Genomic DNA, 14,371 nt, shown 5'->3' on the forward strand with positions numbered 1-14,371 from the left:
TGCATATTGGCCCCTCTGCTTTTCACAATCTATATTAACGGTTTGGGTGCACATTTGGAGGAGAAGGAAGTCGACGTCCCGCATGCAGGAGCAGTTAAGATCCCAGCGCTCCTGTACGCGGACGATGCCGTGCTAATTGCGCGCACGGGTGTCGGCCTTCAACGCCTTTCAAATGCCTTTGGCACATTCATGGAACAGCTTGATTTAAAAATAAATGCTAGCAAATCGCATACCATGGTGGTGGGCCGAGAAAGCAGTAAGAGGAGAACAAAAACCTTCACGTGTAGAGGGGATATGGTTTCTAGAGTTTACACGTTTCCCTATTTGGGGGTCCTTTTTGACCAGAGAGGAACCTGGGGTCCCCAAGTGAGGGCAAAGAGGCTGGCGGTTACTAGATCATCGTCTGCCCTCATGGGCTTTGCGGGCAGGTTAGGCGCCAGGCCCATGGAAGCGCTGTTAAAAATTTACAAGAGTAAACCCGTCGCCCTTTCGTTATATGGTTCACCACTCTGGGGCTAAGTAAACGTGGAACCAATCCAGAGAGCGGAGAATAGATTTATACGGACACTCCTCTCTGTGCCGCAGTCAACACCAACTTACTCGATACACATGGAGGTGGGCTTAGATTTCCTCACTGATGGGTTGAATATGGCTCCCCTGATCTTCTGGTTAAAGACATGGCTTAATGAAGACATTCCACTGAACCATAAGATCATGTCCGACGTCTTGTCCCTAGACCATTGTAAAAAGATCCCTTGGCTGGCCTACCTACTGAAGGCATTCTCTGATTTAGGACGACCAGAGCTCTTTACTTCCCCCCAAGATTTCAAGGTCCAAGACATTCATCTTGTCAAAAAGCACTTTATGGGGAGGGCAAGAGCACTCCGTGAAGAAAGGGAATTGGTGAAACCATCAGTAAGGGGCCATTACTTACTTGTTAATTCATTTTGTTTGGCACCTTATCTTGATTTTGTTACAATCCCATTCCATAGGTTTCTTTTAACTAAGTTTAGGTTTAATTTGTTACATTTTTATTTAGGCACTTTTAAAACATGGGAAAGACCGGAATTAGCTTCACCCTGCAGTTGCGATCATTTCTCACCCCAGGACACCATGAATTTTGTTATGTTTTGTGGGTTTTATTTAGAGCCAAGGAAAAAATATCTAGTACCAGCTTTGAAGGAGGCTGGCTTCACACAAGTGAGACCGGCTCTGCTCTTTTTACAATCATTGCCCAATATACATATTACCTTTTGTATAGCCAATTTCTTGGTAGCAGCAGCTAGGATGAAAAAAACACACCCATTAGATCCATTGTTATTCCTTTTTAACTTTTGTGTGCCTAGATTTGTTTTAATGTAAATGATTCTATTGTCAAATCTTAACATGTATGAAATGTTCCTAATTCCTTGTATGAAATGTTTTTAAATTTCTTTGTATGACTTTTAATTGAGTCGAATAAAGATATCCTGACTGAAGACCTTTGGTAAGAAAGGCCTCAAAGGAAAACCCAGATCTTTAACTGATCCAGCACCTGAAACAAGCGAAGTAATAGCCCTGGAAGACACACAAATAACACTTATACCACCAATCATAGAACAGGGCACGGAGGGGGGTTCTGGGCTAAACTGGAAGCGGTAATCTCTTCTCATTTAAAACCAGTGCTGCAAAAACTGACAACCATTGATAACAGATTGTTGTGTTTAGAGAATCAACACTCTAGCACTTGTGTTTCACATGCCGAAATGAGACACAGATCTAAAGGAGATTCTGACAATATGGATATAGATAATTCTGATCCCTGGGGGAAAAATATGATACACAATGGGAAAGGGAGGGGAAACCCCGGGATTGCAGGTCCTGTCTTAAATACTCCTATGATAATATCAGAGGACCGGACTAAGGATGGCTCCCAGGCCCTTAGTATTAATAAATCCATAAGGGAACGAAACACTCAAAGCTAAGACACCGTTAATACGCCTTCAAGTGTGGACCATCATCCACGCTACTCGTCCCAGAGTAGCCCTGATTCGACCCTTAACCTACCTCCACAAACTACTCCTTACATTATTGTTCTATCAAATGTCCCTCCTTTACCTCCAGGAGAAAGTGAGGACTGGCCCTCTTTGAGGAATAAGTCCATACATTTTATAAACGCTAAAACAGGTATAAGCCAAAACACACTGTTCTTAGAACTTAAGATGGCCCGTAGGGTTAGTTGGGTTGGACCAGCTAAGAAAACAATGGAGGGAGATTGTATTGTTCTAACCTTCAGGCCCCCTGGCTTGGTAAGAGCCATAATTGACAGGGTAAACGAACAGAATATGCACAAATCTGGGGTTTTGATACTTCCCCTGGGGTTATTCTATCGACATCTCATGGGACGATTAAGTCAAATAGAATCTGTCTTTCAAACTGGGCAAGAGTTATCTCTGTTGTTGCCCCCATGGTACCATTCACATCGTTTTGACCCTTAGAGTTCCTTGGCTGAGGTAGATTGACTTCAACCAGAGAAGAGAAGGATGATGAAAATACTAATATAGAAATTATTCCCTCTTTCCCTGATTCTCTGGCTAATAATAGCGACAGTCATACGTGTTTTGGTACTATTGATAAAATCAATAGTTTACCAGTTGATAGCGAGGAAGATCAGAACGTGATCCAGGTTGGCCAATTAATAGAAAGAAACCAGTCGACTGAATCCACTAGTGTGGCAAATAGACAGCCAACTGGTGGTACCATTTGCCTGATTTCGTGGAATGTAGCAGGTATTTTAACTAAGCTATCAGATGAGGCATGTATAGAATCCATTAAATCCTTTAACATAATTTGCCTTCAAGAAACGTGGAGTAGAGAGAACCTTTTCTTGGATGGCTATAGTACTTTGTCTGTTGCTGCTGAACCCTCACCCTCAGGAAGGACAAAGGGATGTCTAATGACCTCAATTTCAATATGTAATATGTCATTAAGGATAGATAAAATATGTTCTTCTCCATGGTATCAATTGATCTTGTGTACTAATTTGATTGTTGTACCTCTGATTATGGTGAACTGGTACTATAATATCTTTGACACACGTGTCATTTGTCATTGACACTTTGCAGGTGGAAAACACTAAAATGACTGGAAAAATATCACCCTTATGCATTATGTGGATTGGGGATTTTAATTGTAATCTATGTCCATTCAGTGGGAGCCACGTCTGTGGGTTATCAGACATTGATGGACAAGCCTTGGCCCACTTCAAGTACACTACACAGGGAGATGCCTTAAACCAACATCATTGTGGTAAATGACCTCTGCATACTTGATACCCCGGTCGATAGGTCAATGGCCCCCATACCAACTTTTCAGGCGGCTAGGGGGTCGACGAGTATAATAGATTTTATCCTAATTTCTAGTAGTTATGCTTATTTAGTCGATTACTTTAGTGTAGAACCAAATCCCTGCTAGTGATCATAACCCCTTCACGTTATCAATGAGCATAGTGACACCAAGAACAATGTCCATAGAACAACTAATAACATATAATTACAATCAAAGGGTTAGAATAAAATGGGACAAGATCGATCCTAAGAAAATGGAGGAACGGGTCTTTGAGGTTAATTCCTTAGAAATAACGACATGCCTAACTGCCACTTCTGATCCAGAGAAGATAGTTCAAAGTTTCGAGGCCCTCTGTAAGAGTGTGGCCACAAATCTGCTTAAACCAGTTAAGAAAGGTGTGATTAAAGACAAGAAATGGTTTAATGGGGAGTGTTCTAAAGCACAATCAATGCTGAGGAAGGCCCTCCATGTGGCACTCCGGGATAAAGAAATGGTCAGGAATGCAAGGCCAAATGTACAAAAAGGCAGTTGAGAAGAGAAAAATGGAACTAAAGGCGAAGGCCTGGGATGACTTGGAAAAAGCCAGTGACCTGCAAGATAATAGGTTGTTTTGGGAGGTCATAAACCGCCCACTATTTATTAGCAAAGAGAGGTCTATGATATCGCATATAACCGGGGAGGTCTGGGAGACCCACTACTCAAAGATATTTAACCCGTAGGGTATTTTATTAGCAAATGATTGTGAGGACGATGTCCCCTTAAATGCTGAGTCTGCACGGCAGCTCAGCCTTTCGCTCTCCCTGGAGGAAGTGGAGGAGGTATTAAGAAAAGGTATTGCCCTGAAGGCCCCAGGGCCTGATGCTGTACTATTGGACTTGTTTAAAAATAATCCACAACGTTGGGCTCCCCTCCTGCTAAATGTTTTTAAAGCAACTATTGCGGGACGTTTCCCATCATCCTGAAAAATGCGGTAATCGTTCCCATCTTTAAGAAGGGAGGAAAAGATGACCAGCGTTGCTATAGGCCTATCTCCCTAATAGATGCCTCCTGTAAACTATTGGGGAGAGTAATATTGGCGCGATTGGAAACTTGTACGGATGTATCTGGTATTATTGTGGATTCCCAATGCGGCTTTAGGAGAGGTAGGGGACCACAGAACAGTGTCTAAATTTAGCAATGATCATGGGTAAGTACATGAAGGCCAGGGGTGTTTCAATCCATCTGGCCTTCATGGACTTATCCAGTGCCTTCAATACTGTTTGTAGGGGAAAGCTCTGGTCATTAATGGAGTCTATATGGTTTGAGGAGCCATTGGTCACCCTGTTACGTAGATTGCATGCTGCAACTTCTGTTGCTGTACGATACGGCCCAGGCGGCAAAAAAACTGGGAAAATTGCCTCATTTGAAGACGTCCGCCAGGGCTGCATCAGGGCACCTTTTCTGTTTTTAATTTACACAAATGGTTTGGAACAGTTTTTATTGCAAAAATGTTTAGATTTTCCCAAGATAAACAACAATTATGTACCGCTGCTGTCATATGCGGATTATACTGTTGTGATAACTCTAACGGCTAACAGCATGCAGAAATGTCTGGATGCCTTTAATGAATTCATGTTGGGCTTAGATCTCAGGGTCAATTTTACTAAATCATACGCTATGGCTTGTGGCCCAGGCCAAATTAAGACCTGTAAATATACTGTGGACACTATGATCATTGAAAAAGTCACACATTTTAACTATTTAGGAAATCTTTTTAATAGAACACTAAACTGGGATGACTTGATAGATACTCGGATCCAAAAAACATCTAGATCTGTAGAGGCCCTTTTCCGCTTTGCTAGTAAATTGGGGCAAAAACCAATAGGGGACTTGATGACCCTGTATAAATCAAAGTGTGTGTCTGTGGTGACCTACGGAGCAGGGGTATGGGGATATCATAAAAGCGAAAAGATTCAAATTCTGGAGAATACATTTCTGAAGCGCTTATTATCAATCCCCAACAGTTCTCCAAATATTTTCTGCCATACAGAGGTGGGATTACAACCTGTGAAAGACAGAATTCATTTGTCCCCTTTACTCCTCTGGGGAAAAATATGGAAATTTTAAAGGATTGCATGAATCTTGATAAGGCTATGTCGATACCTGGCTATGTATGCTCCCTGGAGTGATAGCATGCGCTATACAAAAGCTTCCTTACATTACATACCCTGGTTACGCTATGTAAAGGAAACTTTCCATAAAATATGGTTAGAAAGTTTTTATGATGATCCGGTCTCTATTAATTCGAACATGAAGAAGGTCATTAAGAATCCTTATTACACTGTTGAAGGATCGCATAGGCAAGAAATATTAACATATATTCAAGCGGTCATACCACAACAAAAGTTTTATTTGTCATTTACTACGCACACACAATGGCGCTTCTATTTGACTAGATTTCGGTTGCAAATATTGCACTTTTTGGCAGCTTTTCCGAAAAAAGGGGGCTGGTGTGAGAGACTGCCCCCTTGCCCATGTAATAATGCAGCCCAACAAAGCACACTGCACTTTGTCCTCTTCTGTTCAATTTATAAAACTCAGAGAGATCGTTTTATCAAACCCCTTTTGAAGGATATTAGACCTTGTACGTATATGGAAGGTTTTGAGTACCTGAGATTATTGTCATCTGATATTATATGGAGCTCTATGCTTAGTTTTATCAGATCTGCACTTTCTATTAAGGAAACGCTATGAACTATGAATTTTTATTGATACTATGGCTTTTTAAATATGACATTTTGTATATTGAGAATGCACTGCACTTTAAAAAACATTTTTAATAATCTTGGGAGGTCAACGTGAAAGATTTTAACCAGTACTATTCAATGATCTACCTCACTATTGTAATTTATAGCCTGTCAGTGTTCATTGTTTGTGAATTTCGGTACTTTCAACATGAACTGTGAAATACGATTTGTGATTGAATGTATGATACTTGTTATTTTAATAGTATACTTTTATGATTCTTTTTTTTAATCGAATAAAGTTATTTGAAATGAAAATGAGTAAACACTTTTTGTGTAAGCTATCGTTGTTACGGTTGTATTATTTGTTTTGCAGCTTTTCAACAATGGTTATGGTTGAAATGTTTTGGGTTAGAGGTATGCAAATTTGTTTCAAGGTTTGTTTGGATAGGCATTAGATTTCGAGGTCACGCCATGTGAAGTCAAGCGATATCGTGGACTGCACTCACCTGTGTGTAATTTGCCCCTCAGACCTTCAAAATCTTTGATTGTGTACACGTGCTCTCTTTTACTTTCATTTGGTATTTCTCACGGCGCAAGACGAACCAGCAATTGTATTGTATGCAGATGTTTAGAAATAAGGATTATGATATCTGGCGATTTAATGATGGCGCTTTCTGATTTTCTATGGTAGACACTTTTGGGCCTATTTCGATGTTGGTAGAACGAGTGTCTGACACCGCAGTGGAATAGAATCAGTCCAACTATCAGTAAGAACTTCCATCCTCTGAATTAGGATGCGACAGCCCCATGGGCGGTCGGAAACATCAATTTTTCCCTTGCAGCTTGTGCAACTGCCGGAAAAGGGCTGCAGCACAAGCTGCAATAGAAAAATGTATGATTTCAAACATCCATGCACCTTGTGCCAGGCACCATGCTGCAATGCCTGCCACACGGTGCATGGATGTTTGAAGGGGCACCACAGGTGCTCCCTTAGGCACCATAGCGGAGGGCCAGGGGGTAAGGAGGCCCTGCTAAGGACTCCCAAAGTCACTTTCTGCCTGCCTTTTCATGGCCGTCGGACCACCATGAAAGGGCAGGCGGGAAGCAACATTGTAATCCAGGTGGTGGAGCCGAGGCTGGCTCCACTACCATTTGAGGATTACTTTTTTGAACGCCACCCCGTCGGAAGCGGAACGGAATTTCCCTGCGGGTTTCCCTCCGACTGCCAGTATCGTAATACAGCGGGCAGTCGGACGGAAACCTCATGTTGGGCGAAACGCCTCCGACGAGCTGTCGGATGGCTTTCTGCCCGACATAAAAATAAGGCCCTTTGTGGTTGTCTTTGACTTTTCTATGTCGTCCATTTTTGATTGTTCATAGATGCAGAGCCAACACATGCAGGAATCTCCCCGAGATCAGAAGACAGGAGTTAAAAGCAATAGACTCATGCTTTCCGGATATTAATTACAAGCAGGTATTTTATGAGTTTTAAATATTAGTTCCTATGTAGCTTCATTAGATTTAGGATTTTGTGAACTGGTAAACTATATGAATTACAATCGCCCTTTCTTATTTTTAGATTGAATATTTATTGATTTTATGTGGATTGTGCTTGATCTCCAGGAACATGGCACCCATTTTGTTTAAAGATGTTCGGATTTTCGAGTGGAATAGCAGATACACCCTGCGCGCGACCTGGATATCTGAATATTCAGCTCTTTAAGTTGTTGTCCATTGATTGATCGTGATGGGATACATAGTCCCCTGTTTTGCTACATCTGTTTTATATGAAATACAAACTGCGTTTGTTTCAAACTGAATAACCATTGATGGCTTCTTGTAATGCTTGCTTTCAGTAGAACACAGAATAGACTTTTTGGTTTAAGGATGTGTGGATTCTCTAGTGTAATAAAAGGTACGTCTCGTTTAAGACCTAAATGGCCAAATTCTTGCTGCATAAACAGACCTATAATCCTGAAGGTTTATATGTCTGCTTGTTTCCATGAATTATGTTTCTTTGTCACATAATGCAGAATTTTTAAATTATTGCCTTAATTGTTAGCTGCTTTATTGTACTCCATATCAATAACAAGGTCATCTATTGGCCCATTATACATGCTGCGATTATTAAATGATTACGCACAATATTGTCATGATGTGCATTTTTCTTGACAATTATAGGGGTATTTGAACAGACATTGAATGAGGTATGATGCTTTGTATAGTTTGAATGTTGATTAACATAAAATAATGAATTTGGCTAATGTTGAATATGGGCAAATGATGATTTCAAAAGTTAAGATGATTAGCTCTAATTGAGTTATTGATAATGTATAGGGGGTCAATAGGATGACGGACAGACTTAGTCCGCCCGCCATTCTATCGGATTATGGGACCGTCCGCCATAAGGGCGGGGGTCCCGTGGGGGGTATTAGGATGCGCCCGCCGCAGTGGCTGGCGCATACTGCATTTTTAACATTGTGGCGGGCGGTGCTCTCAGCACCGCCCGCCACAATGCTAAAAATGCATGTGATGCATTTGCATACACAAAGTGGCAGGCACCGCGCGGTGCCTGCCGCATTGTGTATGCGAATGCAGGGGGGTACCACAGGTGCCCCCCATGTGCACCCCCTAGGTCGCCTTCACCATGAGGGCCTGCAGGGGGCACCCAAAGTGAAGACCGCCTGCCTTTCAAAAGGCATTCCCCAAAGCCCATACTAATATGGCTGGCGGTGTCTGATAGACACCGCCACCATATTAAACCTTTTCCGCCCCGGTCGCAAGGCGTCTGGGGCGGAAAAGCGGCGGATGGTATTTCCGTCCGCCGCGGTCCCCCCGCCATAGTAATATGGCGCGGAAATGGGTGGCGGGCGGGTGGCGGGCGGACAAGGATGTCGGGCGGATCGCGACCGCCCACATGGCGGTAGCGATCCGCCCGACATCCTAATGGGCCCCTTAGTTTGGAGACACAAATTGTCTGAGTTTGAAAAACAAAAAATAATTTTATGAGATAACCATGGAGAACAATTGATCCTTATTGTCTATTTCAAAGGTCACAACTTGAATTTAGGAATACCTAAGATAGTGCTGACATGTAGTAATGCAGTTTACCTGAAATATAAAGTAAAGAAACCGAGAATTGTTCCTGTAATTAGTAATAGGAAATTATGAAAAGACTACCAGAGAACACAAATGTTTTGTGAAAATACAATTTTTTCGGTTTTTTTTCAAACAATTTCCTTGGTTGAATAATATGCAACTCTCACCTAGTCCTGATGGTCTAGATAAACTAACAAAGGGAACACAAACGTTGAGAGATTGCACCATGGTAGAGACTGATGAAGTGTTATAGGCAATTAATTGGGTTTTCTCCCAAAAGGAATTGGAGGTTGGTGCCTGTTTGTCCTTGTCTACTCAATGTAGTTTCTCCCTTTTTGAGCATATCTGAAGTCTTTCTGCACTTTTTGTCTGTATAAATTGTTTATTGTATGTAAGTGCAGAGGGGTCAGGAATGAGACAGGAATGTGTTTTTCTTAAATTACAAATTAACTGTGGAGTTTGTAATTAAATGAAAAAAATGTTGTGTTTGTATATGCTCTGTGTTTTCTCTTCTCCTTTTTCCTGTACCCTTTGGAGATTTGCTGATTTATTTTTGATATGCACATTTATAATTTAGAGAGTTGGATTCATACCAATTCTGCTAAAGGTTATCAGCATGATATGTTTTGGTAGCATAGTTTGAGCAAACCATTTGTTTGTTTTGTTGTTCTGTTTTAGCTTTTTCAGAAGTATATTAAGCGATATCTAGTTTTGTAGTAAACCTAATGTGTAGCCTTATCAGTAGTTTGTCAGATTTGCCTCCTATTTAGCGTGATGTGGTCAACTTTTAACGTTTTTGAAAATGGGACTGTGGATGATAATTTTCAAGCTTCTAACTAATAGTATTACTAATACTACTTGGTGAAGGTTATTGTTATGTCATTAGGTGGACTGAGGAAACCAGGAAATATATGTGTCTCCAAGTCCTCTACTTTCAGGAAGGAGATAAAAATGGAGATCAGAAGGCGAGTGGTGATATTTCAGTGTAGATCAACCCCACAAACTGCCTTTTCTGTAAAGTGATGCTTGCCTGTTTACTTTATTGTCAAGTAAAATGTAGAACATCCAATGATCTTGATTTTCTGGCAATACTTCGAAAAGACTGAGATGAATTCCAGAAATTGGGATTAGAACAAAATGGACTACTAATTTAACCATCAAGTGGTTGCCATCATATCTTTTTGTCAAAACCACTGATGTCTCAATCTTTAGGTTCTTAGAAACCCTACTCCCTACTATAATGTATTTATATTAAATCTTGAAGAGGGTATAACACCAAAGTAGGGTATGTGCAGTTAAAAAGGCTTGCAAAGAATTTATTATATTAGAGTTAGGTTTTTCAGCATGAGCTGCAGTAAAACACATGGTTTCTCAATGTTCATATGCTTCATATGGGGCTGCGTAATTCTAGGTGGCTATTGGACCAACAATAGGTATTTTAGTTGGAGGTAGAGAAAGGACCTAAACTGACACGGCTTAGAATGAGCCACAGAACCTCAGATGCACCGAAGCAGGTAGCATGAGAACAGTTGGGAGAAGGCATTTGCCTCCTCAAGTAAAACACTTTGATTGAGAGAAGTGGATAGATGTATTCAGATTAAACCAGATGATACATGTGAGTAAGGAAATGCCTAGAGACAAAGCATGTGGGTCAGCATACAGGGAAGTGGGATTTTTGGTGATTAAACAGGATATACAGAATATCTCATACACGGTATTGTCACAACAGGAAAAATAGTATTGATAGACGACTAAATTGCTCAGTGGGGTATAGACAAATGTTCTGTGGAAATCAAAAAGAGTCATTATTTAAAAAAATCATAACATTGGCTATTCATTCTCCCTTTATATCTTTCAGGAATGACAGAGAACTATATTGTGTTCATTGAGCAACCAGTGAAGATTGATTTGATGAGACTCATTACTGCGCAACTCAGAGGAAAGGGGTTTTCTGGGGCCATCAAGTGGAAAACCGAAGAAAATACAGTTTTCCACATTGTAAATAAACATACTGGAGAGGTATGATTGAGCAGAATCCTACACTATTGCTTCTATGAGTTATTTTTTAAAGGAATGTTATGTAATATCTGTCTTAAAGTGTATCTCTTGACAGGGAAATACACATACATATGTTCATTTATTCATACAGACCTCCTTGATTTTCAAACTCCTTAAAAGATTGTGTCAAGCAGTCTGTAACAGAGAAAAGTAAGTCAAACAATAGGGAAAAATATGAAGGATGACAACTATTTAGATTTGCACAGGTAGAAAAGCTATCACAGTCTTTCCATTGATTCTACAACTCTTTGGTGATCGACAAAGCATGCTGTGTCCTCTGTTGATAACATAAAATGTGTTAGATCCTCATTTAAATTGATTAAGAAAAAAAATAAGATTTGATCTTCCCAAATTGTCTGTGGCTCCCATAGGCAAAGTCTTCATATAATAATTTAAATAGTGTGATGTATTAGAATGCTTTGATAATGCATAATGTGATCTTTATATGAGAAATGTGTCTTATTTTCAGATCTCAGTTTTAGGTAAGATCTGCCAAAGGAATTGTTTTGGAATGTTCTTTTTAACAATCTTTGATGGATGAGTGATGAAACATCAGCTTCAAGATTAGTTTTGTTCATCTTAATATTTGTAAATTTCTTACTAACCAACAATGTACCCTTCAAGGGATACCGCAACAGGACAATACAAATAGAAAACGCTAAATAAATTAAACGTGCATTAACTGACAGTTAAATAAATTATTAAAGCCCAGGATTAAATGTAGAACCGGAGTACAATACAATACCCCCCAGTAGCACTAAAACATCCCAGAAGATAAATATGTTTAACATTGTGGGTGTCGCTGAGCCTACAGTGGAGCTGCACACTGCCAGTAGGTTGATGGAAATGTTGTGTGGGTGTCATGTTGTTTTGGCGTAGCACCTAATTTCTGTTTGTTTTTCAAAAACAAGATCCCAATGCAGTAATCTTTTTTGAAAAACACAAAATAAATGGACCTGGGGCACTTCATTTATGTCCTTGTGCACTGGACCATTGATTGATTTCCATGCCTTGCATGGCGGTCAAGGGCAGGTAATTTGAGTGAAAGTTGCCCTGTCTTAAATATTTAACTGGAGACTGTCACCATGCCTCACGGCCCATTGCCATTCAGGACACCAGGTCAAGGGTGGTACAACTTGTGTAGTTCCTTCACCTGTAAATTGCTCCACCAAACTCTGATTGACCCCTTAGTCATGTCTGTTTTCCACTATAATTCCTGCCTCCTTTGTTGCTATTTTCTCCTAAAAAAGTGTACATTATATGGTTTGATTTAATTCATGGTATGTCAATGGACTGGATTGCAAGTTTATTGTTTCTCGGGTTGGAACCCATTTCCGCTCAAGACAGCTATGTTTTCAGGTTGTGATATTTGGGAACAACTATTGGCAGGTTTACATTTAGTTTTCATCTTTCTGAGGTAGATGGGTTAGTATCCTTTCTAATACAATGTATGTGCCAAAAAAGTAAAGCACTTTTTCTGAAGAATTGCCCTCACCTCTGATGTACCTCAATGATGTAAGGATTCCTATTTGTGTACACTGAATTACCAGGACTCTGTTAAATCCTAGCACATGGTATTCAGCACTAAACCTAAAGTATTAAAAGTAAGAAACCAAAGCTTCCCAGATGCAAATCTGAAAGCTGATACTGCGGATACCAAGCCAAAGAACACACCTCAGTTTTCCATTACTCAAAATTCCACAGAGCAGCTCATAGGTGAGGAAGACACAGAAGTAGCGGATCCTGTGAAGACCAAGGAACGATTCGAACAATAAGTGGATGTGAGGTTTATCTTTCTGGCAGTAGTCCATCTCCAAATAGAATAATATCTGCTCAGCATGTAGAATTTTGTTGGACCAACCACTTATTGACATTCCACCCACTTATTTCAGCCCAAGAATTGACTCTCAAATTCAAGAAGAACTGTGTATACAAAGTTAGAATTCCAGAAGGCCCTAACCATGCACTTGATTTTGCGGAAAACATATTGTACTTTTATTTTACATAATAGAATGTCTTTGAGACAAAATGATCTTATGAATATGTGTTTTCTAATCATTACAACATTAGTCATCTTTGCAGCTCTGATGAGGAGCCACGATGCAGTAACTGGGAGATGTAAAAGTTGCCATATTAAGTAGGATGGCTCCTTGCCTGGTAACATTTGTTACCTATGTATGTGTAATGTTTTATGTTTCAATGATTTGGTCCATGAAATAACTTTTCCGTCTAACGCAGTTTACCATTTAAATCCAAGGTCGTATTGAATTGGGTTACAGTCTATAAAATGACTTTCAGAGAAACAAGGACATTAGGATGCCATTATATTATCGTGTCAAATTATGGAATATACATTTTTGTCATAACGTTTGTGTTTTTGGTTTTGTTTTGGAAAACAATTTTCTTTTCTTTTTTTTACACATATGTAGCTATCCCCTGTGAAGTATTACAGCAAGCCATTTTTTACTTTCCATCAAATCAATGCTTTTGAAGACCAAGGAAGCATAATTCTTGACCTCTGTTGCCAAGATGAAGGTGGAGCTTTTGGAGCCTTCCAATTGCAGAATTTGCGCAAAGAGGGCACAGATTTAGAGAAGGTAAATATTTTCTTTCATTTTCTAAACATGAAATTTCTTGTGTCATTAATTGGATTATCAGTATGGGAAGGCGTACCACTACCAAACACAATCTGGTTACCTAACAGCGCAGATCAAGGAGAATCTCTGCTTAGACCCAAATAACTATTGCACAACCAGCAAGCATTTCCCCAGAGAAATATCTCTTATATTCAAGCACTTCTAAACAATATTGAAGTGAAAAACACAACACGATAACATTTCAAAAACAATTTAGAAAGAGGAAAAACAAAAAGACATAGACACTGTAGAGAGGCACCGATACACCAATCTGCAGTATCCTTGGCAAGTAAATCTACAGAGCTTTGCTTAAGGTCTGGTGGCTTAGTGTACTAATGCATCCACTTCAGTGTCATGTTTTCAAACTCACCGTCACAGGTTCAAATCCTGGAAGGTCCACTCATCCATTCTGGGGTCAATAAATGAAGTACCATTGAGTTGGTTAACAATAAACACCTGTTATTCCGTGCCAAGATGCCCCTTTGGGGGTGAACGTGTGCATTACAAATACTTATTTTGTGTTAT

The 14,371-nt window shown here is 40.0% G+C and overlaps 1 protein-coding gene across 1 annotated transcript in view; it reads left to right on the forward strand.

The window, feature by feature from the left end:
• LOC147732521 (carotenoid-cleaving dioxygenase, mitochondrial-like) overlaps nucleotides 1–14,371 on the forward strand; it is a 457,961-nt gene that overhangs the window by 357,207 nt on the left and 86,383 nt on the right. The window contains exons 7-8 of the mRNA XM_086957054.1: nucleotides 11,011–11,171; nucleotides 13,640–13,807. Coding sequence (XP_086813180.1) covers nucleotides 11,011–11,171; nucleotides 13,640–13,807 — 329 coding nt within the window. The remainder of the gene's footprint in view (nucleotides 1–11,010; nucleotides 11,172–13,639; nucleotides 13,808–14,371) is intronic.

This window comes from Lissotriton vulgaris, chromosome 2_1 (assembly GCF_964263255.1).
Source record: "Lissotriton vulgaris chromosome 2_1, aLisVul1.2, whole genome shotgun sequence".
Lineage (NCBI taxonomy): Eukaryota > Metazoa > Chordata > Amphibia > Caudata > Salamandridae > Lissotriton > Lissotriton vulgaris.